Source organism: Physella acuta, unplaced genomic scaffold (assembly GCF_028476545.2).
Source record: "Physella acuta isolate Inbredline_101_S28 unplaced genomic scaffold, ASM2847654v3 ptg000638l, whole genome shotgun sequence".
In the NCBI taxonomy this organism is placed as follows: domain Eukaryota; kingdom Metazoa; phylum Mollusca; class Gastropoda; family Physidae; genus Physella; species Physella acuta.
In genome coordinates, this window is record NW_026732157.1 from 183,716 (window position 1) to 200,182 (window position 16,467).

The 16,467-nt window shown below is 37.9% G+C and overlaps 1 protein-coding gene across 3 annotated transcripts; it reads right to left on the reverse strand.

Annotated features, from left to right (window-relative positions):
* Positions 1 to 697: 697 nt before the first annotated feature.
* On the reverse strand, positions 698 to 15,652 carry LOC131948313 (thioredoxin domain-containing protein 11). Of its 3 annotated transcripts, none has more exons than XM_059309886.1 (16): positions 15,488 to 15,652; positions 14,119 to 14,338; positions 13,462 to 13,582; positions 13,181 to 13,287; positions 12,991 to 13,084; positions 12,754 to 12,866; positions 12,489 to 12,557; positions 12,095 to 12,226; positions 11,404 to 11,601; positions 10,664 to 11,236; positions 10,320 to 10,368; positions 10,051 to 10,205; positions 4,122 to 4,234; positions 3,894 to 3,974; positions 3,223 to 3,258; positions 698 to 1,578 (listed from the first exon to the last, which is right to left on the reverse strand). In XM_059309886.1, exons 1-16 carry the CDS (start codon positions 15,634 to 15,636, stop codon positions 1,146 to 1,148), a joined length of 2,643 nt encoding a protein of 880 aa, XP_059165869.1. In that variant the 5' UTR covers positions 15,637 to 15,652; the 3' UTR covers positions 698 to 1,145. The 3 variants fall into 3 exon arrangements, with proteins under 3 accessions (XP_059165869.1, XP_059165868.1, XP_059165870.1); XM_059309885.1 differs by having other exon boundaries at positions 14,119 to 14,341; XM_059309887.1 differs by lacking the exon at positions 3,223 to 3,258 and having other exon boundaries at positions 14,119 to 14,341.
* Positions 15,653 to 16,467: the final 815 nt, after the last annotated feature.

Genomic DNA, 16,467 nt, shown 5'->3' on the forward strand with positions numbered 1-16,467 from the left:
TGACTTAATCCATTAATAACAAACAAGTAAACAAAAAACAAGTACATTTTGGTCACATTAAATTAAAGCATAAGCAGTTTATCAGTGACAAGAAAGAGTTATCTTCTGTACCCCTGAGTGTGATGTGTTCTAAGGGAAGAGAGTGAGGGTCATCCATAAGTGACAAAAAACTTCCAGGGGAGGGGTTCAGACTTCCAGGGGAGGGGTTTTGACTTCCTGGGGAGGGGTTCTGACTTCCTGGGGAGGGGTTCTGACTTCCGCAATGATGTTTACTAACGGGGTGGGGTAGGAGTTCAGTAGATTAAACAGTGTGATCCCACACTTATGCATTGTTATTCATTAATTTTTTAAAGATAAATTTACAAGTTATTAAACAGGGGAGGTAATAGGGTGACAGACATCATATTTGGCAGGGTGGGGGTGGCGGGGGTCTGACTTTAGTGAATTTGTGTGATGACAGGTCAGGTAAAATTCAGCAAAGAAAAATCATGTCATATATATGGGTGACCCCTAACAAAAAGTTCAAAGGCTAAGGGTAACCATCATAGCTAGGGAAAGAAATGTAACTACAGACAACAGTTTACCAAGAAATAAAATGTGAGTATCCATCAAGAAATATCATTTGATTAAACTAAGCCATTAGATACTTTCAAACAAACACTGATTTATTAATTTCTCAAATCCAGCCCATTATTACTAGCCATCACTTTTATTTTCTATTTTCAAATCCATCTCATTAAATCAACTTTGCTCTAATCCAATACAATGTAATAATTTCTAATCAAACACACAGTATCAATATTCTAATCCAACCCATCATATCAATTTTCTAATCCAACACATCATAGAAATTTACTCTAGTTCATCTCTGCATTTTGACTTCTCACATTACCACTTGAACGAGCCACTAGTGGAAAGACTTTGGAATAGAATACATAAAGTAACACACAGCCCAAAAGTACTGACACACCTAGGGGAAACCATTCCTTTTGCTTGAGCTGTGCCTTAGAACTGTGCAACACACAATTGGCATGGAATGTAAAACACACTAGAATCATTTACACATCCAAACAAAGCAGCCTTTAACACTTCATCAGGCAAATCTGGGTAACTTAGAAATCGGATTAAATCATACAAACCAAGTCTCAGGCACCAGAATGGCTAGATCCAGGAGAAAAGAACTCCACTAGCTTTTGTTTACTGATTGTGTCCCCTTGTTGCTCTAGAAAAGACCTGAGCTTGTCCACAAGGGCTATCTGTGCCTGGGTCTCCTCCAGCTGGGTCAGCAGGAATTCCTGACCCATCTTGGCATACAAGTTATCAGGCTGTGCCTGGCACTGCTCCGACAATGTCGGGTCAGTGTAGCACTGCAGCTTGTCCTGCACCAGCTTCTCCTTCTGCCTCAGCTCCTGCAGCAGGAGGGAGGACTGGAGGAGGTTGCGCTGGATGCAGGTCCTGGTGCAGACGTCAGCGGCTAGGTGCAGCTTGGTGTCCGGCGTGGAGTGCTGCAGGACAAACCTGATCAGGTTGACCAGGGACTTCTCTCTGCTCGCAGGGAACACAATGCTGTCAGACTTGCTGAGGGGAGAGACAACAATAGACTTAGTACTGTGTGGGAGAAACTGATCTACAGAGGAAAAGGTTTGGCTAGTTTGAATTAAAACACATTCTTATTTAAAAACTAGCCGTCCCGGCCAGGCCCTGCTCTGACTATAGTACCCCAACTTATTCATAGTCTTTTGCACTCACTTAAACGAACGCGCCTGTTTCAATTTAATGAACAATTTTAATACTCCAAGCTTATCCGTAAAATACCTACAACATTTGCACTTGATCAATCCCCGCTAATTATGTAATTATTTTTTTTTCCCAACACCAAAACAAAGTAATTAAAAAGTAAATTATTTTCCACAAAATGCAATGGTTTTATAAAGGGAAGTAATTTTGTTTTCCTAATTTATCAAAGGGAAGTAAGTGCTATAGGACTAAATAAAGACATAATTAGAATTTTTGTAAAAGATGATATTTTTTTAAAACTTGTGTTTAACGAACATGCCGACAATTATTACTATAATTTGAAAAATGAAAATTATTTCCCAACACTTTCAATAGTAATTTTTTAGCTCATAAATTTAGACAAATGCGCACGCTAATTTTCTAACACTTAAATTCATCCAAGACCAACGACAAACATATGCATTACATACAGAACTGAGCTTTATATATTAGATCTCTAGAAATAAATCATGATACACTGTAATTAAAAAATACAAAAAAGTAACAAGATGCATTTATAAAATTCAATTTATAACTCAAAAAATAAATAAATATCAGTTTAGGCACTAGTAGTTTGAACTACATTATATACAAGTTTTAATGCTTGATTCTTTACATAATTACATCTTAAAATATGTTGAAGATTAACTTGTAGCAAGAAAGAGATACCATTTAATAAGTTATTTGATTTAAAGAGTAATTAATAACAGGAGTAAACATAAAGTAGATTGGAGACAACTAAGCAGGAAGCAAAGATTTATAAAAATGTTGAAAACAGTTGGCTATCACCAACCAAGCAAGTATGAATCAATCTTAGCAAAGGGATATAAATAGTTTAATTAGTTCCCTTGCTAAACTTTTTCTTGGATATTTATGCATGTTGAAACTTAATACATGAAAATAGTCACAATCATGAGCAGATTTTTAAGTTATTTTACAAATAAATCCAACAAAAAGAATAAAACAATGAATAAAATACATATTTAAAAATTAAATACTGTTTTAGGTGTCAAAGAAATGTACTCTATGCAATGGTAGAAAATTTAGAGAAAAATAATTATATTTACTACAATGTCCATCATGATAATGGGTTAGTAGAAAAAAGTAGAACTAAAGAAACAAATTATTTAACATGGAACATAAGTGAAATGTTAACTTTAGATTTTATTGCATAGATAGTTAGTGCCACCGTGTATTGTTTATGTTTTGATATAAACAGCTTTTAAGAAGTGTTTTTTTCTCTCTAAAGCTTGTTAAATACAGACTAAAGCAATGGCTGACATCTGACTGTAAGACCATGATGAAAGATGGTAGCTAGCCACTGAGAATTACATTGGCCGTACACATTTGTATGACACATTACAATCTGTACAATGAAAAGGTTATTTTCTGAGTAACTCATGTTTAAATTTAAATTTTAAATTCTGTGCTGGGTGAATATCTTACCTCTTCTTCTTCCACAAAAATAAATCATAAGGCTCACTAAAATCAAAGCAGTTTAAAGGGGATATAGTGATATAACAAAAGACAGTATTTAAAAGCATTTTATTTTTACTGAGGGATTTAGAATTAATCTAATAATAATTTTTAAAATTAAGTAATGGAATTGCTGCATTAAGAATACATAAATTCTTCAGATTAAACAAGGATATACTAACCATTTATCAGAAATAATATTAAAGACAAAAAAAAATACACTTTTATTGTACTATTATTATTAAGACATTGCCTCAGAATTTAATATGTTTTAAGATATGAAAAATTACACTAATGTCTAAATAAAAGATTTAATGAGAAGGTTTGAAATGCTAACTTTTAAATTATAAGGAATATCATTTCATTTTAAACCAAACAAAAATCTATAAAGCTCCAATATGTGTTAATGACACTAAATAATCACCAACCACCAAAACCAACTGAAATGTTTCGATGTTTGTAAAACATCAACCCCTTGGAGTAAAACAAATACATAACATTTCGTTATTCTACATGAATTTTTTTTCTGCATTACAAAAAGTCTTGACATAGGTTTGTTTAAGTGAGAAGTAGCTTATGAGAAAAATTAAAACAAATCCTAACGAGCAGCAACTAGTCTACTAAAAATCAAAACAACTTACAGTTTGGCTGGGAAAAAAATGATGGTGGGATATGAATCAAATGTAAACTCCCAAGGGAGATCATTCAAAGCACCATTTATTCTGGGGATTAAATTAATTCAGCACATAGTAGCTAAAACAGACAACTATTTAAAGGAAAAAAAAACATTTTTAATGTTCAAACTACCCATTAAAAACTAAATAAACATTAATTTAAGATTAAATAATAAAAAAAAAGACAATCCATACCTGGCAAATTCAATGTGTTGGGAGGTAGAAAAATATTGAGCTAAAGTAAGGAATGTGTGGCTCAAAGTCTGGCAAAATCCACACCAATGGGAATAGATTAAAACAACAAGGTCCTGTAGAGTAGGTTTAAAAACAAACTTGACATCCATAACATTTATTACATAAAGTAACTGGAAATAATACTAACAGTAGTTAGCCCAACTCTCTACGGATAAACAACTTCAGGTGTGCTGTAGGTACTCACCTTATTGTTGGCCTCTCTCACAGAGGTAATGAAACCATCAGTCCAACTCACATAGACAACTCCCCCACACAGACAACTCCCTCACACATCTACTCATCTTATTGTTGGCCTCTCTCACAGAAGTAATGAAACCATCAGTCCAACTCACATAGACAACTCCCTCACACAGGCAATTCCCTCACACATCTACTCACCTTATTGTTGGCCTCTCTCACAGAGGTAATGAAACCATCAGTCCAACTCACACAGACAACTCCCCCACACAGACAACTCCCTCACACATCTACTCACCTTATTGTTGGCCTCTCTCACAGAGGTAATGAAACCATCAGTCCAACTTACACAGACAACTCCCCCACACAGACAACTCCCTCACACAGACAACTCCCTCACACAGGCAATTCCCTCACACATCTACTCACCTTATTGTTGGCCTCTCTCACAGAGGTAATGAAACCATCAGTCCAACTCACATAGACAACTCCCCCACACAGACAACTCCCTCACACAGGCAATTCCCTCACACATCTACTCACCTTATTGTTGGCCTCTCTCACAGAAGTAATGAAACCATCAGTCCAACTCACATAGACAACTCCCCCACACAGACAACTCCCCCACACAGACAACTCCCTCACACATCTACTCACCTTATTGTTGGCCTCTCTCACAGAAGTAATGAAACCATCAGTCCAACTCACATAGACAACTCCCCCACACAGACAACTCCCTCACACATCTACTCACCTTATTGTTGGCCTCTCTCACAGAAGTAATGAAACCATCAGTCCAACTCACATAGACAACTCCCCCACACAGACAACTCCCTCACACATCTACTCACCTTATTGTTGGCCTCTCTCACAGAAGTAATGAAATTATCAGTCCAACTCACATAGACAACTCCCTCACACAGGCAATTCCCTCACACATCTACTCACCTTATTGTTGGCCTCTCTCACAGAGGTAATGAAACCATCAGAGTCCAACTCACACAGACAACTCCCCCACACAGACAACTCCCTCACACAGGCAATTCCCTCACACATCTACTCACCTTATTGTTGGCCTCTCTCACAGAGGTAATGAAACCATCAGAGTCCAACTCACACAGACAACTCCCTCACACAGACAACTCCCTCACACAGCCGACTCCCTCACACAGACAACTCCCTCACACAGACAACTCCCTCACACAGACAAATCCCTCACACATCTACTCACCTTATTGTTGGCCTCTCTCACAGAGGTAATGAAACCATCAGAGTCCAACTCACACAGACAACTCCCCCACACAGACAACTCCCTCACACAGACAACTCCCTCACACAGACAACTCCCTCACACAGACAACTCCCTCACACAGACAACTCCCTCACACAGACAACTCCCTCACACAGACAACTCCCTCACACAGACAACTCCCTCACACAGACAACTCCCTCACACAGACAACTCCCTCACACAGGCAATTCCCTCACACAGACAACTCCCTCACACAGATAACTCCCTCACACATCTACTCACCTTATTGTTGGCCTCTCTCACAGAGGTAATGAAACCATCAGTCCAACTCACACAGACAACTCCCCCACACAGACAACTCCCTCACACATCTACTCATCTTATTGTTGGCCTCTCTCACAGAGGTAATGAAACCATCAGTCCAACTCACACAGACAACTCCCCCACACAGACAACTCCCTCACACATCTACTCATCTTATTGTTGGCCTCTCTCACAGAGGTAATGAAACCATCAGTCCAACTTACACAGACAACTCCCTCACACAGACAACTCCCTCACACAGACAACTCCCTCACACAGGCAATTCCCTCACACATCTACTCACCTTATTGTTGGCCTCTCTCACAGAAGTAATGAAACCATCAGTCCAACTCACACAGACAACTCCCCCACACAGACAACTCCCTCACACAGGCAATTCCCTCACACATCTACTCACCTTATTGTTGGCCTCTCTCACAGAAGTAATGAAACCATCAGTCCAACTCACACAGACAACTCCCCCACACAGACAACTCCCTCACACAGACAACTCCCCCACACAGACAACTCCCTCACACATCTACTCACCTTATTGTTGGCCTCTCTCACAGAGGTAATGAAACCATCAGTCCAACTCACACAGACAACTCCCCCACACAGACAACTCCCTCACACATCTACTCACCTTATTGTTGGCCTCTCTCACAGAGGTAATGAAACCATCAGTCCAACTCACACAGACAACTCCCTCACACAGACAACTCCCTCACACAGCCGACTCCCTCACACAGACAACTCCCTCACACAGACAACTCCCTCACACAGGCAATTCCCTCACACATCTACTCACCTTATTGTTGGCCTCTCTCACAGAGGTAATGAAACCATCAGTCCAACTCACATAGACAACTCCCCCACACAGACAACTCCCTCACACATCTACTCACCTTATTGTTGGCCTCTCTCACAGAGGTAATGAAACCATCAGTCCAACTCACATAGACAACTCCCCCACACAGACAACTCCCTCACACATCTACTCACCTTATTGTTGGCCTCTCTCACAGAGGTAATGAAACCATCAGAGTCCAACTCACATAGACAACTCCCTCACACAGACAACTCCCTCACACAGGCAATTCCCTCACACAGACAACTCCCTCACACAGACAACTCCCTCACACAGCCGACTCCCTCACACAGACAACTCCCTCACACAGCCGACTCCCTCACACAGACAACTCCCTCACACAGACAACTCCCTCACACAGCCGACTCCCTCACACAGACAACTCCCTCACACAGACAACTCCCTCACACAGCCGACTCCCTCACACAGACAACTCCCTCACACAGACAACTCCCTCACACAGACAACTCCCTCACACAGCCGACTCCCTCACACAGACAACTCCCTCACACAGACAACTCCCTCACACAGCCGACTCCCTCACACAGACAACTCCCTCACACAGACAACTCCCTCACACAGGCAATTCCCTCACACATCTACTCACCTTATTGTTGGCCTCTCTCACAGAGGTAATGAAACCATCAGAGTCCAACTCACACAGACAACTCCCTCACACAGACAACTCCCTCACACAGGCAATTCCCTCACACATCTACTCACCTTATTGTTGGCCTCTCTCACAGAGGTAATGAAACCATCAGAGTCCAACTCACATAGACAACTCCCCCACACAGACAACTCCCTCACACATCTACTCACCTTATTGTTGGCCTCTCTCACAGAGGTAATGAAACCATCAGAGTCCAACTCACACAGACAACTCCCTCACACAGACAACTCCCTCACACAGACAACTCCCTCACACAGCCGACTCCCTCACACAGACAACTCCCTCACACAGACAACTCCCTCACACAGGCAACTCCCTCACACATCTACTCACCTTATTGTTGGCCTCTCTCACAGAGGTAATGAAACCATCAGAGTCCAACTTACACAGACAACTCCCTTACACAGACAACTCCCTCACACAGGCAACTCCCTCACACAGGCAATTCCCTCACACATCTACTCACCTTATTGTTGGCCTCTCTCACAGAAGTAATGAAACCATCAGAGTCCAACTCACATAGACAACTCCCCCACACAGACAACTCCCTCACACATCTACTCACCTTATTGTTGGCCTCTCTCACAGAAGTAATGAAACCATCAGAGTCCAACTCACACAGACAACTCCCTCACACAGACAACTCCCTCACACAGATAACTCCCTCACACATCTACTCACCTTATTGTTGGCCTCTCTCACAGAGGTAATGAAACCATCAGAGTCCAACTCACACAGACAACTCCCCCACACAGACAACTCCCCCACACAGACAACTCCCTCACACAGACAACTCCCTCACACATCTACTCACCTTATTGTTGGCCTCTCTCACAGAGGTAATGAAACCATCAGAGTCCAACTCACACAGACAACTCCCCCACACAGACAACTCCCTCACACAGACAACTCCCTCACACATCTACTCACCTTATTGTTGGCCTCTCTCACAGAGGTAATGAAACCATCAGAGTCCAACTCACACAGACAACTCCCTCACACAGACAACTCCCTCACACAGACAACTCCCTCACACAGACAACTCCCCCACACAGACAACTCCCTCACACAGACAACTCCCTCACACAGACAACTCCCTCACACAGACAACTCCCTCACACAGACAACTCCCTCACACAGACAACTCCCTCACACAGACAACTCCCTCACACAGACAACTCCCTCACACAGACAACTCCCTCACACAGACAACTCCCTCACACAGACAACTCCCTCACACAGACAACTCCCTCACACAGACAACTCCCTCACACAGACAACTCCCTCACACAGACAACTCCCTCACACAGACAACTCCCTCACACAGACAACTCCCTCACACAGGCAATTCCCTCACACAGACAACTCCCTCACTCAGATAACTCCCTCACACATCTACTCACCTTATTGTTGGCCTCTCTCACAGAGGTAATGAAACCATCAGTCCAACTCACATAGACAACTCCCCCACACAGACAACTCCCTCACACATCTACTCACCTTATTGTTGGCCTCTCTCACAGAGGTAATGAAACCATCAGAGTCCAACTCACATAGACAACTCCCCCACACAGACAACTCCCTCACACATCTACTCACCTTATTGTTGGCCTCTCTCACAGAGGTAATGAAACCATCAGAGTCCAACTCACATAGACAACTCCCTCACACAGACAACTCCCTCACACAGACAACTCCCTCACACAGACAACTCCCTCACACAGACAACTCCCTCACACAGACAACTCCCACACACAGACAACTCCCCCACACAGACAACTCCCTCACACAGTCAACTCCCTCACACAGACAACTCCCTCACACAGACAACTCCCTCACACAGACAACTCCCTCACACAGACAACTCCCTCACACAGACAACTCCCTCACACAGGCAATTCCCTCACACAGACAACTCCCTCACACAGATAACTCCCTCACACATCTCTCACCTTATTGTTGGCCTCTCTCACAGAGGTAATGAAACCATCAGAGTCCAACTCACACAGACAACTCCCTCACACAGGCAATTCCCTCACACAGACAACTCCCTCACACAGATAACTCCCTCACACATCTCTCACCTTATTGTTGGCCTCTCTCACAGAGGTAATGAAACCATCAGAGTCCAACTTACACAGACAACTCCCTCACACAGATAACTCCCTCACACATCTCTCACCTTATTGTTGGCCTCTCTCACAGAGGTAATGAAACCATCAGTCCAACTTACACAGACAACTCCCTCACACAGACAACTCCCTCACACATCTACTCACCTTATTGTTGGCCTCTCTCACAGAAGTAATGAAACCATCAGTCCAACTTACACAGACAACTCCCTCACACAGACAACTCCCTCACACAGACAACTCCCTCACACATCTACTCACCTTATTGTTGGCCTCTCTCACAGAGGTAATGAAACCATCAGAGTCCAACTTACACAGACAACTCCCTCACACAGACAACTCCCTCACACAGACAACTCCCTCACACAGACAACTCCCTCACACAGACAACTCCCTCACACAGACAACTCCCTCACACAGACAACTCCCTCACACAGATAACTCCCTCACACATCTCTCACCTTATTGTTGGCCTCTCTCACAGAGGTAATGAAACCATCAGAGTCCAACTCTTTCACACAGACAACTCCAGGTGCGTCGCAGTTACTCTGCTGGAAGCTATGAGACTGTTTGTGGCGCTGCAATCTCCCATTCTCAAAATCCGAGATGAAAGACACTAAAGAGGTTTAAAAATGTATAACATAAGAGCAAATATTAAATAAAAGCAGTTTAAAATTAATGAAACACTTTAATATAACTGTGTGCTTGTTAGTATTTAAGAAAAACTTACTTGTATTGCTAAAAGAAAATAGTCCATTCATAATATAATGCTCTTCTTTCTGATAGGAAAAATAAAGAAAAGCAAAACAGAACAATTAGCCTAGATCTATATTTTAAAATAATACTATACTTCGATGGTTAAAACAATTTTTTTAAAATCTAAACAAAAGAATAGGAAAAACTTGTTCCAGTAAGGTAAAAAAAATATTTTCTAATTTCAATAATTTTTAACTGATTTTAAATTAAAAATTAATATACATGGTAATCAATGTCTCAACATAATGTTTGAAGGCCAAAAAAAACAAACCTGTATAATAATGCATTGTTAATCAGTAAAAGAAATAGTTAACAAACCTCTTTATCAAACAGAACAACAGTCGTTCTATTTGATGAAACTTCAGGGTTAATTCCCAAAGCATCAGAGAACATCCAACGATTTTTAGTATCAATTGCATAGAAGTGCAACGTTTTGTTACTGGTACACCCCAGGCGATGCAACTCTTCTACAGCCTGATCCAGATCTGCAGCGTCCTCTTCCTCTGGCCAATCATCTCTCAAATCCTGCTGCTTCTCCATGGATAGTTTATCACACAGCTGTCTCGGTATGTTTTCTAAATGTTGCCTCACATAACCGTCATTTGAATACCTGTGTATTGAGTCCCCACTCAAGTTATTTTTAACAAAAACTACCGTCTTATCTAGAATGTTGATGTTGCGTGTCCAGTGCTCTGATGGTGAGGACGTTTCTGATTTATTTCTATGATAGCAGCAGGAGCTGAGTCTGTGATCAAACCCGTAGTTAACTAGAATATTTCGGCAGCTTAAGCTAAAGGGTTGAGTAAATTTACTTATGGAAGATAAGTATAATGGAAGACTACATTTATTGCTATTTGATGTCAGACAAATATTGCAAACTTTTCCACTCGCCTGAAATGTAAAGGAAATAGGTTTGGTTTTAAAATAGAAATAAATATTACACCCAGATTTGTAATTAATTAAAAAAAAACCACAGTAAATTACGCAAATCACCGTCTATAAAATAGAAACAGAATAAGTTAGCTGTAGTTGTATCTGTATAAACTCAACAAACTTACACTAAATCTCTCTACAATGGCAGAAACACAGCAAGAGAAATAACTGGAATGGGGAGCTTGCTTTAGCTGCTCACAAACTTGCTTCAAGGAACGGTAACTCTCAATACTGCTGGAGACAACGCTGTTCCAGACGGAACGAACACTTCTAAATGCTGGGTCTAAATGACACTCTCTATAACGTAGGACAATATCTTTGAGCTATGGAGAAAACAGAATTTCAAAGTAAGTGAGTTCAGGCAATACGATTTAGAATCAGGGATAAAATACTCAATTGTTATAATCAGGATGAATGTTTAAGTTCAAAATAAAAACTTAAAAACTTTTAGCATAATAAGAAAATTTGGAAAAAGAGTAGTCATTGATTAAATTACACAAATAATCATTTAAGTTTTACCATATATGTTTAGGAAACTAAATTCATAACCATCAAAATTGCGAAAAAAAAAACTGATTCATAAAAATAATTAGCATATAAGATAAAATGATATATAGAATGCGTTGACTTTCTTTTTAAATTAAATTTTTTGAAAGTATTAATTAAACTATGTTAGACATAGTTTAAGGGGACTGGTGTAACTTGTACACCGATAATATAAAATACTAAATGTTTGTAGACTATTTCTGAAGCTTGACTTTAAAAATTCACTATAAATGTTTTAACCTAACTTGATCTAACTAACCCGTCTCTCACCACGCTATAACCATGCTCAATGTTAAACAGTGGGTTTTCTTTGTGGAACATGATGAACGCTGGACCCCTGTTGATCTCCTGTGACAGTGCCAGGCTTTTCATTCCTTCAGGGGATAATCTTTTTATCATCAGCTGAAAAATTACAGCACGTAATTGCTTTGTCCTAAAACAATATACTCGATTAGCCAAACTTATAGGCATGCAACATAATTATAAAAAGAAACATCCATAGTTAAGGAAAAATGTTACATGCAAGCTTAAGATTGCAATGAGCCCTATAACATTCTTTTTAGTGGAATTATTAGAATATGACAGAGAAATAGGATTCAATACCTTATGTTTATTTATTGTAAATTGCTATTTATGACACAAAGAAGGTGGAAGAGTCCCATACCATTCCTTTGTTTCCAAGTGCCCAGTTAAGTAAGTTTGTACTTGTAATATTTTTTCCATGAGGATACAACTGCATAAAAAGAAAAACAGAAATACTGTCTGAATCAATTTTAAGATTTAATACTCAGTGGGAAGTTTTTTACATGTAATTTTAAGAACAATATTTTTTAAACATATTTACATAGAGGATTGAAAAAATATTTATAAAACAAAAAGAAGTTGGTGTATATTACAAGTTTTTTTTATGGATAAAATATAATACTTACTAAAGATGTGTTTGCTATCCTCAGCATTATTATATCTTCATATTGCAATAAACCAAACTCAGCAGCCCAATTACATTTTGTAACAACTGCAAACTTCACAGGCTGGTAAGGATCTAAATATAATTGTACATATTTATAGTGAATTCAATGGCTGCCTGAACAAAAAAACTTTCAGTGTTTAGATCTAGGCCTTATTGAAATAAAATTAAAATTTTAAAAAATTTCTCTAATACTTACCTTTTTCTAAAATGCGCATGGAGGCATAATAAAATTGCTTATAAGAATCAATGCTGTCTGAAGTTGTGAGGCTAAAGCAACCAAGGACAACAGTCTGAAATATAAAATTTAAAATAGTTAAATATTTACTTTTGTGTAAGCCAGTAAATTATTTAAAATAAAATAGTGTATGTACAAAACTAATCCCTACTTCATGTTTAGCTAGGAGATCCAAAAGTTCCACTTTAGAATGTAACACAGAAAGGGGGTGAAGAAGTTCCTCTACAAACTTTATCAAGTGCTCAGCTCTTAATATGCCTAGAAGATAAAAATACATACTCTATATACTTCTCAAGTTCTACAAAAACTTACTATTTTCTTACCTCTTTTTAAGCAATGTCAAAGTAGATAGTAAAATTATAATTAATAATTCAACATATTCAGTTAAAATTGGTAACTATTTTTTTTTTAACATAAAATGATAAAACTAACCTAAATATCTATACCCGTCAAGTTTAGTATGATAGGCCATTAGAACTGGGAACATTAAAAACTTATAGCGTTTTCTACAGTCTCCTTCTGGCCACCAACAGTTTACAGCAGCAAATCTGACCTAAAGCAATAGAAGCAAAGGATTATGTATCAAAGGTGGCGCTACTTCCTTGAATGCATTAAAAAACAGGTTTAACTAAAACGTTTGGTACAGATTTGTATTGTAATGAAGGACAAAATGTCAATATTCTGGTAAACAGCTTTGTGAAGATGCTATATCTTTTTAACTCCACGTCAAATACTACTCAAACACATTTTTTTCAGTAAAAGTTCTTTGTAATATTTTACATCTTTGTAAAACGTCAATTCAAAGTACTAGAATGTTACTCCTATGTAATAACATAAAATACATGTAACATCTTTGTAGCACCAGTTAAATCTTTGTAACATGTTATTAATTTATTGTAAGTTATTATTGTAACTGAATTTTAAACTTTGTAATAAAAATGTCAACAGTGTAAAAGTCAAAAGATGCACTTTTGTAAAGCTTCTTACAAAAACATAACACATGACTTTAGTTTATATATGGAAGTGTAGTCTTGAGGGGAAAAAAATTCTTAAACCCAGTTTAAATAAGTATTAAGTATCTAGGCTTACCTTTCCTTTGAAAAATTTCGCTGCTTTGAGAAACTCTGCTTTTGCTGACTGTGATTTATAGCACCAAGGGGCATAGTACATGACAAAAACAAAGTCTTCAGAATTTAAAACTTGTATCAATGGAATGAGAGAGCCCCTTGGCGAATCCAAAACAAATGAGGAAGGTGGGAACAGATACTGGGGTTGTTTTGGGGGTAGGGTGACAGGTTTGGCCTTGAAGCTGCTTGAATAAACATAATATTAATAATCAAATTTTAATTTTCTTATTCAATACAATACATTAAATTTTAAATTAGGCATTAGGGCGGGCCTAGGCCTATCACCATCACTAGCCTATCAGTATCTATTTCTTTCTTTAAAAAAATCGTAGGCTAAATAGTTAGGGCCTAACTAAGTGATTGCAATTTTAGTAATATTCATGTTAACTTAAGATTACGTAAGATCTTTCGAAAAACTTAGGCCTAATTGTTGGTGTAGTAAAATATAATAAAAGAATTTAGTCTCATTCTGCATTCAATGGACACCAGCGAGAAAAGTCTCAAAAGTATTTGAGAGGTCCATAAATTAATTTAAAAATCATGCACAGCGTAGTTACAATTAATATGGTCATAAAATCCTGCCTGTCTGGTTTTTTTCGGACTTTACTAAAGATTGGATGTAGGCCTATTTGATGTTTTTAATATTTTCGGTAACTAAATAAAAATTAAAAAAAAAGCAAAAACAATTTGGTTTTCACATGTAATGGCGACATAAACAATGGCATCCTGCTATTGGATAGGCCGCCATAAATTTTATTGTACACATTGTAAGCTAAAAATAGAAAACTAGGTCATGGGGTTTTAAATTTGCATTGTTATTTAAAAACTTGATCTGCAAAGTTTTGTAAACAAATAGTTATCGATCACTAAGTTACTGTACAGTAGTGTACAGCCAATCAATATTTGTCTTGCGAAAGTGAAACATCCGGTTATAACTTAGGCTTGATGAAAATAAATAGAAATGTAGCCTTAAACTCAACAAATTATTTTCAAGTTCTCTGGATTTGCAACTTTTATAGCATTTATTAACATAATTCTAAAAATATAGATCTAGATCTAGGCCTAAAATTTCTAAATTAATTTTAGTTTTAGACTTAAGTTTTTATTTTTTTATTTTTTTTTTACGGTCTAAATCTAAAAAGCACGTTTTTATTCCATGTCAACAACATTATGGAAGGAATCTCGTCAACTCGCTGGTGTCCATTTCAATCAAAAATCAAAACGTAAATTTAAGTAAATTAGGCCCCAAGTAAATTTTAAAAAATAAAAAAACAACGAATGAACGAAGTCTTGCTTTATTATTTATATATTTCTAAAACAAAAATGAATACCTGGTTCCATACTTGGTTACCAAGATTAATACGGTTATGAAAAAGAGACATAATGTAGGATGCCGAGCCATTCCACGAAGAAACTCATTTGGCCTCTTTAAGTTAGTGAAAATTACACTTGTACCATGTTTTATTACTACATCCGCCATTGACAGACGCACACGTCAGTCATTTGTTGGTAGGTATATTCTAGACATGGGTACTTTTTACATTTGAAGAGTTCATGTTACTTTTTGGAATTTTCATATTAGAAGAGTAAAGAAGTTCCAAACCATATTTGAATAATTAGGCCTACATACTACATACTAGAAATCTACATGTTCGATTTATTTTTTAAAAATTCATAAAAAGCGTTTTATTTACAAGCTTTTAGATCTATGTAATAATGCACTAAAAGGAGAAAATAAAATGTTTTCTTTAAATATATAATAATACACTACTATTTAAATAATACTATAAAGAAAACCGTGGATCACTTTATAATCTACTAGCCGTCCCGGCCGATTGTAGGAAAAAGTGACAGAAAAAAAAAGAAAAAAAGTGACAGGAAAAATAGTCACAAATAACTATTTGTATGGAATTTAATACTTTTATGTATTGAATATTCAGAAAAGGCAAATCAACTTACGATTCAAATGTAATGTAAAGATTTTAGATATATATGCGTATGTTGTATAGGACTAGGTATATATGACACACGTAAAAATATTTACTATAGGCTAATTTATGGATATTTTATTTAATTCCGTTATACTTATAACATGTAATAGAATGTTCCAACTTTTTCGGTTTTCATCGTGTTTTTTAAATACAAAATTTTAATTAGCGTGAAACGGCGTAGAGGCGTAGTTAATGTAACTTGCTGTCCTCAACTCATAGCAACAATAGTTCACAACCACCTTTTGTGTCACATTTATCATGCTCATTACATAACAAAGCATGGGATCAAAACAGAAAGCCGACACGGTTCAAAGGCTGTA